At 62.4% G+C, this 17,938-nt stretch overlaps 2 protein-coding genes across 8 annotated transcripts; one reads left to right on the top strand and one right to left on the bottom strand.

The window, feature by feature from the left end:
* Positions 1 to 3,038: 3,038 nt before the first annotated feature.
* CRLF1 (cytokine receptor like factor 1) lies at positions 3,039 to 13,584 on the top strand. Of its 4 annotated transcripts, none has more exons than XM_087443483.1 (9): positions 3,039 to 3,215; positions 7,847 to 8,128; positions 8,430 to 8,559; positions 8,726 to 8,895; positions 9,890 to 10,047; positions 10,117 to 10,285; positions 12,434 to 12,621; positions 12,730 to 12,777; positions 13,280 to 13,584. In XM_087443483.1, exons 1-9 carry the CDS (start codon positions 3,104 to 3,106, stop codon positions 13,298 to 13,300), a joined length of 1,278 nt encoding a protein of 425 aa, XP_087299609.1. In that variant the 5' UTR covers positions 3,039 to 3,103; the 3' UTR covers positions 13,301 to 13,584. The 4 variants fall into 4 exon arrangements, with proteins under 4 accessions (XP_087299609.1, XP_004422999.2, XP_087299608.1 ...); XM_004422942.2 differs by having other exon boundaries at positions 3,040 to 3,215; positions 12,735 to 12,777; XM_087443482.1 differs by lacking the exon at positions 3,039 to 3,215 and having other exon boundaries at positions 5,866 to 8,128.
* On the bottom strand, positions 13,524 to 17,906 carry REX1BD (required for excision 1-B domain containing). 4 transcript variants are annotated; one of them, XM_004422944.3, is made up of 5 exons: positions 16,481 to 17,906; positions 16,306 to 16,388; positions 15,743 to 15,947; positions 14,755 to 14,834; positions 13,524 to 14,118 (listed from the first exon to the last, which is right to left on the bottom strand). In XM_004422944.3, exons 1-5 carry the CDS (start codon positions 16,580 to 16,582, stop codon positions 14,046 to 14,048), a joined length of 543 nt encoding a protein of 180 aa, XP_004423001.1. In that variant the 5' UTR covers positions 16,583 to 17,906; the 3' UTR covers positions 13,524 to 14,045. The 4 variants fall into 4 exon arrangements, with proteins under 4 accessions (XP_004423001.1, XP_087299613.1, XP_087299612.1 ...); XM_087443487.1 differs by having other exon boundaries at positions 15,743 to 16,029; positions 16,304 to 16,388; XM_087443486.1 differs by having other exon boundaries at positions 13,524 to 14,886.
* Positions 17,907 to 17,938: the final 32 nt, after the last annotated feature.

The following is a 17,938-nucleotide window of genomic DNA, read 5'->3' on the forward strand; positions in this document are numbered from 1 at the left end:
GGGCAGGTAAGGGTGCACTTTGGGGTCAAATCTGTTTCCTTAAAGCCAAAGGTATGGGGTAAAGGTCACTCAGAGGGCAGAGGGCATGCTCCAGGGTGGGGCTGGGCAGGATTGGGAATCCAAAGGATCCATACCCTTCTATGGATAAGGACCAGAGAGGGGTGGCTACTGGCTTGGGTCACACACTATGTCTGGGGAGTGTGCCTCGCTGGGACTCCAGGCAGCACAATTCGCTGGGACTGTTTTCTTGGAGGGACTGAGAATTCTCCATCCTTTCCTTTTGCAAATGTTCATTGAACTCTTCTCCTGCGGCCCTGACTGGGCCCAGTATGGGGTCCTAATGGCTCTCCGAGTGCTTGCAGTCTAAAGAAAATAAGTCGCAAGAGAAAGATGATGTTCGAGGAGCTGTGTTACACAGACAATTTAAAAAGGTGAAGGGGATAGAGGGTGCATGGGAAGGGTGGGGGGCTCTCTGAGAAGGTGACAGTGACCTGTGACCTGATGGAAGAGAAGGTGCTAACTGGGGGAAGATTTGAGGGCACCGTGTACCTGCAGAGGGAACAGCAGATATGCAAAGACCCTGCGGTAGTAACCAGCCTGGTGTGTTTGGGGAGAGGGGGCTCACAGCTGGAGCAGAGTGAGAGAGAGGAGGGGAGGAGGAGGGAAGAGGAGGGGAGAGGGTGGTGGAGCAGACAAGACCTGCTTTGCTTCTTTTACAAGCTCCCTCTGCCCACTGTGTAGACGGGGCAGGAGTGCCGCCGGGGAACCCCGGGAGGAGGCTGGCAGCCTCCCAGAGGGAGGTGGTGGGGCCTGGACCCAGATGGGGTGGGGAGAAGGGGTCAGAATCTCCGAATGGGGATGTGTTTTGGAATCAGAGCCAACAGAATTTGCTGATGGATTGGACTTGGGGGATGAGCGAAGGAGAGAGTTGTCACGTGCACCTCCAGGTTGTGGGCCTGAGCACCTGGGTGGATGGGGGAGCCTTTTCCCGAGACTGGAGAATGACTCAGGGAGGAGCAGAGAATGGGGGGGAAATATCAAGATTTTGCTCCAGAAGCCTGAAGTCCTCCAGGATGGAGTCAGCCTTTACAAGGCAGGGGTGGTGGGGGAGGGGTGGCACCTATCTTGGAAACACTTCTATCGAAGAACTGCCACCTCCACTTTACCCTCTGGACCACCTGGCAGGTGGGACTATGGCCCCATTTTTTCAGAGGTGACAAACTGAGGCCTGGGGACCACCTCTGCTCCCACGAACATACCCCCACTGCCTGGCGCTGTGCTAAGCGCTTAGATTGTGGAGGCTTCTGCTGCATTGCATCTTCCCACAGAAGCCCTCAGGCTGGCTCGGCTGTGCTGAGGAGGAAACTGAGGCGAGAGGCCTGGTCAGCCCCAGTGAAGGTGTGCAGGTGTGCAGCCGGGCCAGGGCTTCACTCTCCCCTCACAAAGCATCCCTAGTTCAGACGGGGGGAGGTGCGCAGAGCCCCCAGGATCCCATCCTCCAATCCTCTTTTCTGACAATCTGGGGCTGAGCTGGGGACCCAAGTAGCACGGGTGGAGGGCAGCCTTGAGCAAACAAGGTGGGGACTCCTGAGCCCCCCTCAGTCACTTTCCCCCTTTGGCTGGTTAGGGATACGGAGGGAGGGGCAGGTCTCTAAGGGAACCCCTGGAAAGGGGAGTTAGAGCCCTTCCCCTCAAGGCACGCGGCTGGGGGCAGGGCTGCGACTCAGACTGCCGGGCAGAAGGCGCCCCGGCACTCTCATTCCAGGCCCCCTCCCCGCGGCCTTGGAGGCCAGGCGTCCTTTTCTCGTGGGCGCCCGAATCGGGTGGAGACCGAGAGGAGAGAGATGAAGCGCCCGGGCCGGGAGGGGTCCCGAAACCCAAGCAGTGGCCAAAAATAATAACACGGAGAAGGATCCCTGCGCAAGAAAAGGAAGATAAACTATGCGTCGCTCGCGGCAGCCGGCGTTACCTGGAGTCGGCGGGCGGCGGCCGCCGGAGCGATTACTCACTGCGTGGCGCACCCCACCCGCGGGCCGCTGAGCGGATTTTTCCGTGGGGGGGTGTCAATGAGTCCAGAGGAGGGGCCTCCTTACCGTTCTCCTCCTGAGAATCCCTCCTGCCCCGCGTACGGGACCCGCGCAGGCCGCCGTCCCCGCTCCCACGGGGGCTCATCTCTCTCAGTCGGCCCACGCGGGAGCTCCTTTCTGAGGCCCCCGGGAACCCCCGAAGAACCTCAGCCCCGTCCCGCTTGAGGAGGACAGCTGAGGCAGGGCGAAGGCCGGCGGACTCCGTGCCTTCCAGCTTTTTCTCCGTCTTTCCCTCCAGCAAAGCCTAGGGCTGAGGCTGCGCGCGGAGGACCGAGGAGAGGCGGGATGAAGTGGGGAAGTCCCCCCTCCCACTGGACTGGACTGAGACCGGTGGGACCCGCGCTCCGAGGGCGCGGGGCGGGAGGGGGGCGACTTTCTGGTCCCTGGGGAGAAAGGGGGGCTGGAGATGGGAGCAGGCGGGGCTCAGGGACCGTTCAGTGTGTGTGGGGGGCGGGGCCAGAGCTGGGGTGGGGGCCGAGACAGAGGATTTGGCGGGGAGGAGCGGGCCAGGGCTGGGGGCCGCAGGGAACACTGAAGGGGCACAGGGTGGAGAGCAGGGTGCAGGGAAGTGGGCGGGGGTAAGGACAAGGGATTGGGAGCGCCAGGTCCCAGATTGGGGGTGGGGAACCTGGAGCTGGTGGGGTTAGAAAAAGAGGTCTCAGGTCGGTAGGGGTTGAGTGGGGGTCCTGGGCCGCGGGCCAGGGCGCGCGTGGTGCGCGGCGGGGCGGAGGCCGGACGGGTGGAGCCGCGGTGCCCGCGGGCGGGCGGGCGGGCGGTGGGGAGGCCGGTGCGGGGCCCCCTGTCCCCCGCCGCCCCGGGCCGGGCCGGGCCGGGGCGGGGCCGGGCGGGGCCAGCGGCGTATTAGCGCCTTGTCAATTCGGCTGCTCAGACTTGCTCCAGCCTCCGCGCCCGCGCCCAGCGACGTGCGGGCTGCCTGGCCCGCCCTCCCGCACCCGGCCCGCGCCCCGCGCCGCCGCCGCCGCCGCCCGCCGCGCGCCCCCGGCAGCGCCGGCCCCATGCCCGCCGGCCGCCCGGGCCCCGCCGCCCAGTCCGCGCGGCGGCCGCCGCCGCAGCTGCCCCTACTGCTGCTCTGCGTCCTCGGGGCGCCACGAGCCGGATCAGGAGCCGGTGAGTACCCAGCGCCCTGCTCCCCCCTTCCCGCCTGGGCTGAAAGCGTGCGCCCCAGGGGCAGCCGCGGGGGGAGGGGGCGCAGGCGCCACCTGGACGGCCTGGGAACAAAGGAAGGCGCCCCCGGCGCGGCCCTCGGGGAGCCCTCACCTGCGGGTCGCACGACGCCGCAGTCCCCCGGCCCGAGGGTCGGGCTTCCGATCCCGAGGCCTTCTTACCTGGGCCGCTGGGCCGAGGACGCCCGGCCTGGCCCCCGGGGCTCGGGGGGCTGCGGCCTGGGACCCCCTGCACGCTGGGATGCGGCGGGCGCACGCGACAGCGTCCGAAGACTGGGAGCTACGGAGACCGCAGGGCACCGCTCCCGGGCGGGGGCGCACGCGGTAGGCGAGCTGGGTGCCGGCCCGGAGCGGGCCCCCCCCCCCGGTGGAGGGATGAGCCCCGCGAGGAAGGCGGGGCGGGAGGGGGGCCGCTCTGGCCGCCTGGCGCGCGGCCCGGGGTCCCCGGGGACGCGCCTCTCCGCGGGCCGGCGCCGCCGCCCTCCCTTGGCGGGACCTCGCGAGCGGGGGTCTTCGGAGTCCCCGTCACCGGCGGCACTCAGAACTGTTCCCGGCCACGCTACGCCGGTCTGGAAGCCTCCAGAGAGACAAATCTTTGTGAGAGAGTGGATGAGAGGGAGAGGGAGAGGGAGCGGGAGCCAGCCAGTCCGGGCACCGCGGGGCCCAGCCATGGGTGGGGGGAGTCCACCGGGAACCCACAGCCCGGCAGGCCGAGACCCCTGCCCTGTCGGGAGCTCCTGGCCTCCGGCACTTTCCGGCCCCGCACCCGATGCACACCCCCGCCGGGACACGGTCTCCACATCCAGACCCGCTCTGGGACACACCCAGAGACACACAAAGACTCACACTGGCTTGTGGCCCGTCACCCTCGCCCTCAGACTCTCGCACACTGCATCCCAGATGCACATTCGCACACCATCGGGGCACACACACACATTCCATCCCTGACACACACACACATTCGTGGTCACACACTCATTCCGAGGAGGAAGCAACTGAGGGGCACACACGCAGGCACAGCCTGCCCTGAACGTTCACAATCCCTCCACACACCCGGTCCAGGCGCACAGGTCACCCAGGCAGGCACTCGCTGTTCCCCAGGCCGACCCACACTGCGCAGAGCTGCTTGCAGGCTCCCTGCAGTGCTCCTCCAGAAGGGCAGGGTCCGGGCACCCCCTGGGGGCACTTGCTGAAAGCCCAGCATGCCTGACTCGCCCGGGCAGGTGAGGGTCTGTCCTGGGCCCTCCCAGAGTTCCCGACAGCTCTGCCAGGCAGTGGGCAGTGCGCGTGAGTGCCACCGTTAGTGGCAGGCTTTGTTTCCCAGCCTGGAGAGCATCAGGCAAAGGTGGGGGGGGGGGATTGTTGTGCGTGTGTTTTTTCCTTTAAGGGGGAAGAAATTAAGATTCTCACACCTCCACAATATGTTTCTACTTACGGTGTGTCTTAACACCTGACCAGCAGGAGAGTGAGTCGTAAAGTGTCTGCAGGTACCAGCGGGACAGAAGATAGGGACCCCTGTGGGGACCCCGGGATGGAGGCCACCCTCCTGCAGGCCACCCTCCTGCCTTGCTTGCAGAGAATCTCACACTTTTCCCTTTTAAAACACATGGTGTTCCTTTTTAATAATGGCGGTGGCTCCAGATTGGGAAGAGGGGAGGAAAAAACTTTTAAAAGCCCCAGCTCTGTGGGAGAGGCAGGAGGCAGGGGGCGAGCCGCGGGGGGTGGGGGGGGGCGCTGCTGTTCAAAAGCCTAACCCAGGGATCTGCTTCTAGGAGGCCCCCCAAACGAGGCCAAAGGTTCTCCAAACCTCAGTGGGCTGTTCCCAGCTCCTTTGCCTGGCCTGGAATATGTGCGCCCCAATTTCGAGTGCCTGGGCCCATTGTCTGGGGAGGCCTGGAGGGAGTGGGGAGCCAGCAGGGACCCCAAAGCTGGGAGGGGCTGTAGTCCGAAGCGTTCCTAGGTGCAGTGTGCTGGGCCCTTTGGCCGTCGTGATCTCATCTCACTCATGTCCCCCGCAGGCAAAAAGTACTTTCCTCCCTCTCTCTGGAGGAGGAAACAGAACAGGACAGGGGAAGCCACTTGTCCAGGTGCTCCAGCTGGGATTGGCACCGAGGTCCCAGGAGGAGAAGGCCTCCCTCTGACCTTTCCTGCCAGAGATCGGGAAGGGGAGACTGGCCTGTCTAGGCCCGCCTGGCCTTGCCCTCTCGCCCTGTCCCCCACCCAGCCCCGGGAGGGCAGCTGCAGCTGCTGGCAGGCAGGCCACACCAGCCCAGGCCAGGCGGGTGTGGCAGAGGGGCAGTGCCCCCCAGCCAGGACCCCCCAGAGAGCCCCTTCCAGGCCAGGCTGTAGCGGTGGGTAGGGGGACAGGAGGGGCGTGACTCACTCCTGGAGGGTTGAGTGGGCCTGGGGTCTGGGCAGGCCTGGCTGTGCCTCCCACCCTGCTGGGGGGGGGCCCAGGCAGGAAGCGGTGGGTGGGCCGGGGCAGAGACGCTGGCACGCCCGAGTTCATGCTGAAGGAATTCCGAATTAGCGGGCGGCTGGCTGCCGGGGACCTCCGGGGCGGCCCCCTGGCCCCCCGCCCCCAGCCGCCCCCGCCTCCTCGGCTCTGGCCCGCTCATCCGGCTCCTTCGCACGGATGCTGAGACCTCCGGCGAGCCCTGGGCCAAGCCCCAACACAACTGCGATCCCAGGCTCCAGCAAGACATGGCCCTCAAGCCAAGTTTGCCCCAGAAAATCGTCAAGGCCGGCCCCGGGAACCGTGTCCACCCCACCTCGCCCATCTAGGGCAGTGAGGGCCAGCACAAGGCTGCTGCTGGCATTCAGGGGGCCGCCCAGGGGGCCAGGATCACCCTGTCCTTGGCAGCCATCTCAGGGAAGCTGGGCTGCTCTGGCCCCTGTGCCCCCCTGCAGTCCCTCTTTACAGCTGCCTGGGAATGCTTTTAAAATGTAAATCTTTCCCCTGTTCAGAACTCTGGAATAACTCCTCCCTGCAGGGCGGGCCCCTGCTGACCTCCCAGACCTCATCTCATACCTGCCCCAGGACCTTTGCACTTGCTGTTCCCACTGCCTGGACACTCTATCCTAGATATTTTCATAGCTACTTCTTTCATTTTATTCAGGTCTCAGCTCAAATGCCACTTCCCCAGACAGGCGTACCAGGCCATTGAGCTGCCACCACTGACTCGTGCTTTCCTTTCTCCCTTGTTTATTCTCTTAGATATTTATGCCTTTTTTTCCTGCTGCTCCCTTGGATTCAAGGCCCACAGGGGCAGGAATCTGGGGTATCTTGGTCACCATTGTGCCCCCAGCTCCTGGCACACTGAAGGTGTGAATAAATGAGTGAACAAACGAGTGCATGAGTCCTCGCCCCACTCTTGGTGGAGGGAGAGGCCCCTTCCCAGAGGCTCAGAGAAGTAAGGTGACTGGGCCAAGTTTCCACAGTGAGCTTGGGGCATTCAAACCAGGTCAGCCTGGCTCAGAGGTCCCACAGGGCTGTTCTTAAGGCAATATTTGCACTCCTTTCAAACAACTCCATGTGGCTGATACTGTGATGCCCATTTCCCAGATGGGGAGACTGAGACTCAGAGAGGGGCGCCAGGGGCTTGAACTGTGCATCCCCTCCCCCTTCTCTGGTCCTTGGTTTCCCCTTGGATAAGAAGAACAGGCTCCTCTTGGGTTCTGATTTCCAGAAGGGGAAGCTCTGGGCTGCCCCAGTGGCAGGCAGGAGCATCCTCGAGGCCCCCGTGCCCAGCACCCAACTCACACGACTCCGTTTAGGAAGACTCTCCCATTTGATCTTCACAATGGCCCTGGGGACCCTGACCTTTCCTGTTCCCGTCTTGCAGATTAGGAAAACTGAGTTGAGGGAAAGCTCGATGATGCCAAGTCCCTTTGGATGGGGGCTGGAGACCTAGAGCTTGCCACAGCCACTGTCAGTTCCAGTCGCAGTGCAGAACAGAATTGTGGAGACCGACAAATCTGAGTTTCAAGTGTGTCCTTCCCTCATTCAGTTACCTTAGGACTTGATCTCCTAGAGCCTCAGGTTTTTCATCCATAAAATGAGCAGGATTCTAGTAGGGATGAGGGCACCCCTTTTTAGAAGTGCCTCCCCCCACAGAGACACCTACTATGGGTGAGGTTCTGGAGGTGTCAGAGAAAGAGCTCACAATCTGTTATTTCTAATTGCAAGAAATAAAATGAAATGAAAAATAAAGAAAAAAGCAGAGTGTAGTGGTTGTTAGAGCCATGTGCAAAGCAAGAGTGACTTGGATGTGAGTGGGCGTTCTATGCCCGAGGTTTGTAACCACTCAGAGAGCATTGAGCAAGTCCATGGTGAAGTGGCTTGGAAGGACCTGAGTTGTGGAGTCAGACAGTCCTGGTGCTGAATCTCGGCTTCACCACCAACCTTGGGCTGATCCCTGACCTCATTGAGCCTCAGTTTCCTTATCTGTAAAATGGGAGGCAATGATAAGCAGCTCCTTTGCAGGACTGCCACAAGTCCTGGAGGTCCCAGCACTGTGGGGGGCTCAGGGGGGCTCCATCCCAAGTCTGACAGGCACTCCTCTCTGACCCCAGACACGGCTGTGATCAGTCCCCAGGACCCCACGCTCCTCATCGGCTCCTCCCTGCAGGCCACGTGCTCAGTGCACGGGGACCCGCCGGTGGCCACCGCCGAGGGCCTCTACTGGACTCTCAACGGGCGCCGTCTGCCCCCCGAGCTCTCCCGAGTGCTCAACGCCTCCACCCTGGCTCTCGCCCTGGCCAACCTCAACGGATCCAGGCAGCAGTCGGGGGACAACCTCGTGTGCCACGCCCGTGACGGCAGCATCCTGGCCGGCTCCTGCCTCTATGTTGGCTGTAAGTGGTCCCCTAGGATGCCCAGGGGTAGCTCTTGGGAGCAGAGGGGCATGAATCATGGGCCTACTGGCCTGGGGCTGAACAGTGGGCATGCCGGCTCAGGTTGAGAGGTACAGGCCGCTGTGCGGGAATGAGAGCCTGGAGCGCCCCCACCCTCCAGAGAGCCGTGCAGGTGGTCCTGCCAACATCGGCTCTGTCCACCCTCCTTCCACTGTGGTGAGGGCCTGGCTGGTGGCCAACAACTCCTCCACCTGTCCACAGCCGGTCCAGACCCTCAGCCCCCTGCACCCCCCTTCCTCAGTGCCCCCAGAGAAACCCTTCAACATCAGCTGCTGGTCCAAGAACATGAAGGACCTGACGTGCCGCTGGACGCCAGGGGCGCATGGGGAAACCTTCCTCCACACCAACTACTCCCTCAAGTACAAGCTGAGGTTGGTGGTGGCCCTGGGGTGACGTGTGTTCCAGCCTGGCTCTGTGGCCTCAGCCGAGTCAGCCCTCTGAGTCCCGGTGTCCGGTCTGCACTCTGGGGCTGCCATGGGAATGTCTGGTGCCCAAAGGGACCCTCACGTGTCCTCGCCCCCCATCTCACCCCTGCAGGTGGTACGGGCAGGACAACACGTGTGAGGAGTACCACACAGTGGGACCTCACTCCTGCCACATTCCCAAGGACCTGGCTCTCTTTACGCCATACGAGATCTGGGTGGAGGCCACCAACCGGCTGGGCTCAGCCCGCTCCGATGTGCTCACACTGGACATCCTGGATGTGGGTGAGGCCCGCCCCCCAGGGCCAGCCTGGCCCATCATGGATCCTGACCCCCAGCCGAGCCGTGGTTGCAGCTCCGGGTCCAGTCCTGCTGGTTGGGACAGGGAAAAGCTAGGCAGCCACCCATCTGTCCCCACTCCCCTGAAGCAGCCAGGATACCCCCACTCTGCGGAGAACACCTGGCCTGGCCGCCTCCCCCTCGGCAGCCCAGGTGTGTAGGAGGGGGCCCAGGGGAGCTGGGAGGGGGCGCCCAGGTCGAGAGGCGCCCCAGGAAGCAGCGGCCTGGAGCTGGGGGGGGCGCAGGCGGGAGGCAGGAAATGGATGATCTGCGAGCAGAATTGGGCCTAATCTAATTAGGGTGTTTCTCAGCCCCAAGCAGGCCTGTGCCTTAACCCTTTCCGCCCCTCACCAAGGCCTCAGGGGGAGAGGTCAGCCCTCCCTGTGGCCCACAGGGCTCCTGGAAGATGCCCGGAAGGCTGGCAGTCACCCCCCCAGCCTGCTGCCTGCTTCGCTTCTTTAAGTCCTGAGGCTGCAGTGGCCCGTTCTAAGCCTCAGTGGTCCCTCTGCACCCGGCAAGGCTGTCCTATTGAGGACCTCTGGAAAGTAGGAAGGAGCTGGAGGTGGGCAGTGGGGGATCCAGGGGAGCTTCCCAGGGGTCTGGCAGCCTGACAGCCCTGGCCCCCCGGGGCATAGTAATCATAACACCCTCCCCCAGGCCAGGCCAGGCCAGGCAGTGTCTGCTTTTACAGAGCCCCTGCAGATAGGATTATGTTTCTGCCGTCACAGATGATAATGGTGATAACAGCTTACATTAATTGAGTGCTTCTAGGTGCTGAGTGCTTCTCGAATATTATCGAATGTAATCCACCCGTCCTACGCGGGGAGGGGGAGGACAGAGTCAGGTGCCACCTAAGCCACCTACTCTGGGATTTGAACCCAGACAGGGGCCAGCCAGGTCCGAGGAGAGCCGGCTGACTAAGCCCCGCCCCGCCCCGCAGTGACCACCGACCCCCCACCCGACGTGCACGTGAGCCGCGTCGGGGGTCTGGAGGACCAGCTGAGCGTGCGCTGGGTGTCGCCGCCCGCCCTCAAGGACTTCCTCTTCCAAGCCAAGTACCAGATCCGCTACCGGGTGGAGGACAGCGTGGATTGGAAGGTGCCCGCCCCCTCCGCCCGCCCCCGCCCGGACCCCGCCTTGGCGTCTGACCCTGCCCCTGCCGCCCAGGTGGTGGACGACGTGAGCAACCAGACCTCCTGCCGCCTGGCCGGCCTGAAGCCTGGCACGGTCTACTTCGTGCAAGTGCGCTGTAACCCCTTCGGCATCTACGGCTCCAAGAAGGCCGGGATCTGGAGCGAGTGGAGCCACCCCACGGCCGCCTCCACCCCCCGCAGTGGTGAGCACCCCCGCAGGGCTGGGTGCTGTGGGGCCCAGCCCCAAGCCAGCCTGCGCCTGCGTTCCCTTGTTTCCTCCAAGGGAGCAGAGGTCTCAAACTAGTGGCCCCAGGGGCTGAAAGTGGCCCCTGGATCTATTTTCTTTGGTTTGTCATTTGAAAAAAAAAGTTTGATCTACTTTAAAGACATTTAAAGACAGGAAGTTTTAACACAAATATCCTAGGTTCCCTAGAAAAATTGTCTAGAAAACGTAACAGCACACAGCCAGCATTGGCCCCCATCAGCAAAAGCCACCCCTTAACTCAGGGCCCTCACTCTCTAGCTGCCTCACCCTCACCTGGCTCGTTTCACCCACCTGTACCCCTCCCCAGCCCCTAAGGGTGAGTGTGAGACTCCTACTTCTTTTTTTTTTTTAATTTTTATTTATTTATTTTTCCCCCAAAGCCCCAGTAGATAGTTGTATGTCATAGCTGAACATCCTTCTAGTTGCTGTATGTGGGACGCGGCCTCAGCATGGCCAGAGAAGCGGTGCGTCAGTGTGCGCCCGGGATCGGAACCCCGGGCCGCCATCGGCGGAGCGCGCACACCCAACCGCTAAGCCACGGGGCCGGCGCGAGACCCCTACTTCTGAGTCCAATCGGCTGCCCCCCTTCCTCTGCCTGGCCTCACTTTCCCCTTCTGATCAAGATAGGCAGATGGGGATGATCAGGGGCCTGGGTCTGATTCCCCTTGCCATCTGGGGTTTCTCAAAGCCCATGGACCTCTGTTCTCTGCTTTGCAAAATGGTGTGAAATCTGTTACTTGAAATGTCTGCCCTCAGCTTCCCGATCTGGAACGTGGGGGTGATAGTCACGCCTGCTCACTCAGCTATGAGGGTTAGATGAGAGAACCCACAGAAAGCGCCTTCATGGTGGTGCCACCTAAGTGTTCGCAGGTAGCAGTTACTGAGGCTCATCCCCTGCTCCCCCCATGGTTTCACCCCAAGGGAGGCCCCCTTTTCTCAGGTGAGGACACTGGGGCCCCAGGAGGTTCAGCCAGCCCCCAAGGTCACTCAGGGATCTGAACTCAGTTCACTGGAAGTCCAGGCCCACACTCGTGGGATGATGGGGAAACCGAGGCCCAAAGAGGGACCCAGAGCCAGGGAGGGGCAGAGCTGGACTCCAGCCAGCTCCCCAGCCCCCAGCCCAGGCCCCTCCAGGTTTGGGGGTGGGCGGGAGCTAGCACAGCCAGGAGGGGCCTGAGCCTTGGCCCCTGTTCGTGCCCAGCACCTGCGATTCTTGCACGGGAGCCAGCAGGCGGCTGCGTCCGCTGGGGAGGCTGGGGAGGCCGGCAGGGGCGGTGGGGGCTGTGCCAGGGCCTGTCAGCGGGTCCCCGGCATTATTTATGACGTGAGGCCGATGTCCTTATCCGCCGGCCTGCTTGGGGCTGGCTGCGGCCGGCAGCTGTACCGACAGGCCGGCCTCCCACCTGGCCCTCCTGGCCCATTCCCCATCCCACCGGCTTGTGTTCTCAGGCCTGTCCTGGGGACTGTCCCCTTCCCTCAGGGTCTCCTCGCACTGTCCATTTCTCTTTATCTCTCTGTCACTCTCTTCCTGTGTCTCTCTGTCTTTGTTGGTTTTTGTGTCCCTACATCCCCAGGGTCTCTGGCCTCCCTGTTCCCGCTCTCTCTCCGTCTTGCCCTTTTTTCCATCTCTCGTCCCTCTGCATCTCCTTGGTTGTCCCCCATCGCTTCACCCTCCCTGCATCTCTCTGTCTCTCCTTGTTCCTATCCCTCAATCTCTGCCTCTCTCTCTCTCCAGCTCTCTCTTCAGTGTCTCACTCCCTTTCTCTGCCCCCTGCTCTGTCTCTGCATCTCATCTCTCTGGCCCTGGCCTCTCTCCTTCTCCCCCCTCCCGTCCACTCACACCTGGAATCGGGTTCCTGGAGATGTGGAGGAGGAACCCCTTCCTTCCCCTGCGCCCCACCTCCCCGGGGGCGCAGCTGGGCTGCTGTGCTGGGCCGTGGGGAGGACCCGGTCCCAGAGAAACGGGGGTGCCCGGGGCGGGGGGGGGGCGGGGACCGAGGTCCTGCCGCGCCAGGAAACCTCCCTCTCCTGCCCGCGCGCGCCCTCTGCCGGGCGTGCCCTGACGCTGCCGCTCCGCCCCCATCAGAGCGCCCGGGCCCGGGCGGCGGGGCGTGCGAGCCGCGGGGCAGCGAGCCGAGCTCGGGGCCAGTGCGGCGCGAGCTCAAGCAGTTCCTGGGCTGGCTCAAGAAGCACTCGTACTGCTCGAACCTCAGCTTCCGCCTCTACGACCAGTGGCGAGCCTGGATGCAGAAATCGCACAAGACTCGCAACCAGGTAGGAAGGAGGGACCGGCGGGCGAGGGCTGGAGGAGTGGGGGCAGGGAGCAAGGCGGGCTGGGGGGGGAGGTCCGCAGCCCCCGGACACTGCCTCCTTCCTTCCAAGCACAGGACGAGGGGATCCTGCCCTCGGGCAGACGGGGCGCGGCGAGAGGTAACGGGGCCCAGATGGGCGGGCGGCAGGGAGGGAGACCAGGGCCCCTCCTGGTGGCCACAGGCTGTGGTACCCCACCCTCAGTCTTAGAGTTGCTGAGATGGAATCCCTTCCTCCATCTCTTACTTATCAGCATTTACCCAACACCTACTGTGTGCCTGGCCCTGCGGCCTTCAGCCTAGTAAGACATCTGACCCTCTGAAAATGTCAAAAGTGGAGTGTCATCAGATGAATGAACATCCTCACCTGAGTTAGCATGTATGAGCGCCTACTGCATGCTGGCCCTGTGCCAAGCGCTTTACCTGCAGGACACCCCCTGGGATGGATAGGTATTCTTACTTCTCAGATGGAGAAACCAAGGCCCAAGGAGGGGCAGTACCCTACCCAAGGTCACCCAGCTGAAAGTGGGGGGCCAGGACCTGAACTGGAGCCTCCTCAATTGCTCTGTGGTGCTGGCCCCTCCCAGGCTCCCTACTTAGCCTGGCTTCCCTTCTGCTTGCAGGTCCTGCCAGATAAGCTCTAGGGGCTGGGGCTGCCCTCCCTGCCTCATGGAGACTGGGGGTCACCTCTGCACCCTCACCTCAGGGCACCCGAGCACCCTCGGCAGCAGCTGGAGTGGGTGCTCTGAGCTCCGAGGGCCATGACAGTTCTGGCCTCCATGTGAGGCCACCCTTGGGTGCACCCCAGTGATGGTGGGCTTAGCTGCCCAGAACCCCTGCCAGGGCTGGGGGTGAAGGGGAGTCATTACTCCGCCCACCCAGGACCCCTCCAAAGAGTCTTTTTGAATAAACGAGCTATTTAGGTGCCCTGATTGTGAAGGTGAGTTTGGGGCCGGAGCAGCTTAGGGTGGGGGCTGTGGGGTTTCAGGGAGGCAGGAGGAATCTTCATGACCCTTTGGGACTGGAATTTTTGCCTCCCAGAATTTCACTTTTTCTCTCCATGATATGAAATATCTGGTTCTAAGCCCCTCGAAGGGTGTGATTCAAAACACAAGACTTTCTACAGTTCGTGGGGGGTGGGGGTGGAGTTGTCCACCTGCCATCCCTGGCCCTGTGGGGCCCCCTTCCCAGGCATACCCACCCTAGCACCCCAGGACACAGAGACAGTGGAATGGCTGCAGAGAAAGGGTCTTTATTGTGGGAGGCATGGTGAACTCAAGGAGGGTCAGTAGCCCAGCAGGGCACAACCCCAGCCAGCTGGCGGTCAGGGCTGGGCTGGGCGCCATCCGCACTGTTTCCCATCCTCCGTGCGTCCCTGGGAAGCTACCATCACTCAGCAGATTCTGCATCAAACTTAAGGTCCTGAAGAACCTTGCTGATCGCCTCTATGGTTTTAATTACCCTACAAGAGTGGATGGGAACTATAAATAAAACCCAGATGGGGTGAATTAGCCGCCGCTGCGCAGCTCCGAGGCGGCTGTGGCAAGCTCCAGGCCCTCCTGCCCCGCCACCAGTCCTCCAGGCAGCACTAGCGGCTGGGGGGACAATTTGGGTGCCTAGGAGGAGAGGTGGTCCCGTAGGTCAGAGTGGGTGGAGAGAAAAGGCCATCTTGGGGGGTGCCATCAGGAGGGTGTGCAGTGTGACCGTGGCAGATGTCAAGTGGGTGTGCATGTGTGTGCGCTTGGGGAGCTGAGGGCAGGAATGTACAGGTGTGTGCCCCATGGGGCCTGGGAGGCCATGTCCAAGCTCAAGTCCAGCCATGTGAGTGGGATGGGCGTGTGTGAGGTGTGCATCTGTGTCCCGCAAATGCACAGCGAGTCTGGTGTGAAACTGCAGGGAGTGCGCACTGGGGGAATGTGTGCTATATGTCTGGGAACCACCAGGTGAGACTCTGATGTGCACATCCTAAGGGCTGTGCCCAGGTCCAGAGGGTGGGCTGGGTCTAACCATGCCGGCCTGGGGCATAGCTGGCTGGGCATGGTGCCCGAGGGGGCATGTGCAAATGTAGCATGGCCAGCCCCTGGGAGGCAGCGCTCACTTCATCTTCAGGTGATGCATCTGTAGAGGGTTCTCCTGCCCCGTCAGCTCTGGCGCCCCCATCAGCTGCAGCAGGGCCACCTGATGGGCGATGGGCAGCAGGGAGGATGTCACCAGGGTCAGAAGTCCACCTCTGCCCTCCCACAGAGATCAGAAAGGAAGACACTGAAGCACTCAGAAAGGCAGCACAGGGGTGGAGCAAGGCGGAGAGTCGCGAGGGGCGGTGCTTTGCACAGGAGTCTGGGATCCAGTGCAGACGGGCTCGAGAGGGAGAACGTGGGCGTGGACGCACGTGGGCGTGGCGTGGGATTAACGGTGAAGTCTCAGCCAGGGTTTGTAGGCAAGGGCGGAGTAGGCGGGGCTTCAGTCTCAGGGAGAGGACTGGGCATTATAATCCCAGGGTAGAAGTAGGGCAAAAACCTAGACTGGGATTGGGGTCTCGTAAAGCAGCGTGCCCTGGGAATTCCAGTGCAGAGCGCGGTGTGGGCGCGGTCTCACGTGGACTTGGCCTGGGAGTAGTAGTGTATCTCGGTCAGGATTGGCTGCAGGGACAGAGTAGGCGGGGCCTCGGAACCCTAGGGCAGGAGTAGGCCCAGAACCTAGGCTGGGATCTGGGGTGACCTGGGAGGGGACGTGGCCTGGAAGTCCCCGCCCCCCAATCTGCAGCGGGTTGAGCAAGAAGGGAAGTAGTATTGTAGGGGCGGGGTCTGGGCATCCTGGAATAGCGTTGAGGCTGGGGACAGGGTCCGGGATGAAGTGGGCATGTCCTGGGACTAAACAAAACTTGGATGAAAGTGGAGGGAACAGTAGGGTAGAGGCCGGAGAATCTCAAGTGAAACCTTAGTGGAGGACTCAGGTGGGGTCTGGGCGCCGGTGGCGGGGGTTTAGGGGGCTGGAGTCTGGCCCCTCCCAAAGGGGCGCACAGTGGCCCACAGCACAAGACACAAATCAAAGAGGAGGGGACACGCGGCCAGGGGGCAGGGCCTCACCGTGGCCAGGCGCGTCTCCTCCAGCTGCTGCAGGCTGCGCACGTGGCCCGCGAGCAGCGGCTGCGCTCGGGGCCCGGCCAGCTCGGCCTCTACCGCCAGCACCTCCCGTGAGGCGGCGGCGAAGGCCTGGGTCACCTCGTGCACTGTGCTCCGGTAGCGCGAGAAATCGTAGGGCGGGCCGCTGCGCAGATACTGGCGGTGGCCTCTGCGGCAGGTGAGGGTCCTGAGGCTACGTCCCCAGGCCCAGCACCCGCATCGGCCACCTGAAAGCCCCACAGGAAGTGTCCCTGTATCCCAGGGTGTGGAGGACACTAACTGTCGCAGGGGAACCCGACCCCCGCGCTTGAGGACGGAGATGACACACGGAGTGGGGCGTTGGGAAGTGGGGACGCGCCCTGGGTCCCTGCGAGCAAAAGCAAAGATCTGGTCCCCCCGCAAACCCCACCCTACCTCTGACAACGCAGCCGCGCGGGGACCCAGCTCCGCCCCTGGGCGCGCCCATCCCCGGAGTGGGTTGGGGGCTGAACCCTGCGACCCCTGCCCGCCCCTGCGCCGGCACTCACTCCTCCAGCCGGCGGAAGGCCTGAGCGCGCTCAGCCTGCAGCTGGTGGATGCGCAGCACCAGCGCCCGGATGGGAGCATCTTTCTACGGGGCGGGGGTCATGGCTGGGGCATGAAACCAGCGTCCCCGGGCCTGCACCCCCGCCCCACGCCTATCCCGCTCGGGCCCGAGCTCACCCAGGGCCACGCCGGCTCCTCGCGCTTCGGGACTCCGGTGGACGCCGCAGCCCCGGGCACCGCGGGGAGAGCGGACTTGGCCGCGGCCTCGGCGGTGATCATGACTGCGCAGCCCAGGCCCCTCCCGGGAGCAGGTTGCTCTGGTGCGCCGGGCGCCTCCTGCAGGCCCGGAGGTCTCCAGCCCCCAGCCTGTGGCCAACCAACCCGGAAACCCGGAGACCCCGGGTAAGAATAGGGAGCGAAGACTAGGGCCTTCTCAGGTCTGACACCCTCCTCCCACCCTACTCCTGTGCTTGTTCCCGTCTAGCGCCTGCCTCTCTAGCGTCGTATTTGTCCTTGAACGTACAGTTGTCTATACAGCAAGGGTGTCGCTGGTCCGTAGGTTTTTCTGTACACCTATGGCAACGCCCGACTTCATTTCATCCTCACATCCTTTCCCCACTCAAATAAAAACGAAGCCTGAGAAGTGATATCTGTCATCTAGTGCCACAAGTGTGTGACAAGAACGGGTTTGAACCCAGGTTCTGACACTGCTGAACTTGAGTCGTGAGAACCCAGCCGACTTTGTTTAGTAGATTCCCCTGCAGGTTGTGTGTGAGCTGCTCCTCAGGTGGGAGGCGAAGAGGGCTGTGTAAAGGCCCTGAGGTAGGAGTCTGGGGCCAGGTGAAGCCAGCAGGACCTCACATTAAGTGCAGAGGCCTCTGAGCTCTCTGCTTCAGATACACCACCTAGTTTGAGCTTCGGGAAATTTCCTCTTCCAGGGGTGGATGTGGGGAAGACCAGAAAGATGGTGGTGGCCTGGCCTGAAGAGGGCACAGTTGAGAGGAATAAAACCCAACTAGCTGAGGCATAGGGTGACCGAGTCTTTAGCTGGCACTTCAGATCTCAGCTGTTCTTGGCATCACTGTCCAGGCCTGGGTCATCACCTACACCAAGCTCCAAACACCTCAAGACAAAAGCATGCCCTTGCCAGGGTCAGTCCAGCGCATGACAGGCCTCACCTGATTTGCAGGAGCGTCACTCCAAGTTCCATCAACATGAAGGCTTGCCCCGCCCAGACAGACGGCACTGGACTTGGGTGGGACCCAGGTGTTCTAACAGTCAGTCCAAATTGAGAACAGGTGTTTTACACTAGATGAGGTACTCCCAACCTTCCACCCCACCCAGTGGCCCACCCCTGGACATCTCCAGGGCCCAGGCACAAAGATCATCAACGTCCCTGGGCTGGGGATCTTCATTCCATGTTATAGATGACAGAACCCAGGTGGGGAGGCTCACAAGGCTATGTGGCAGGGGGCTGGGACTGAAACCTGCTGGTGCCATGGTTAGGACAAACCTTTTCAGACGTGGAGGGCAGGGCCCACAGCCCATTTTACAGATGAGACAACTGGAACCTGTGACAGTGGACCCCTAAGGGCTGTGCAGAATCCTTAAGAGAGATGCCCACACCTCAGCCAC

Source organism: Ceratotherium simum, chromosome 18 (genome assembly GCF_057802395.1).
Source record: "Ceratotherium simum simum isolate JZ-2026a chromosome 18, ASM5780239v1, whole genome shotgun sequence".
Taxonomy (NCBI): Eukaryota; Metazoa; Chordata; class Mammalia; order Perissodactyla; family Rhinocerotidae; genus Ceratotherium; species Ceratotherium simum.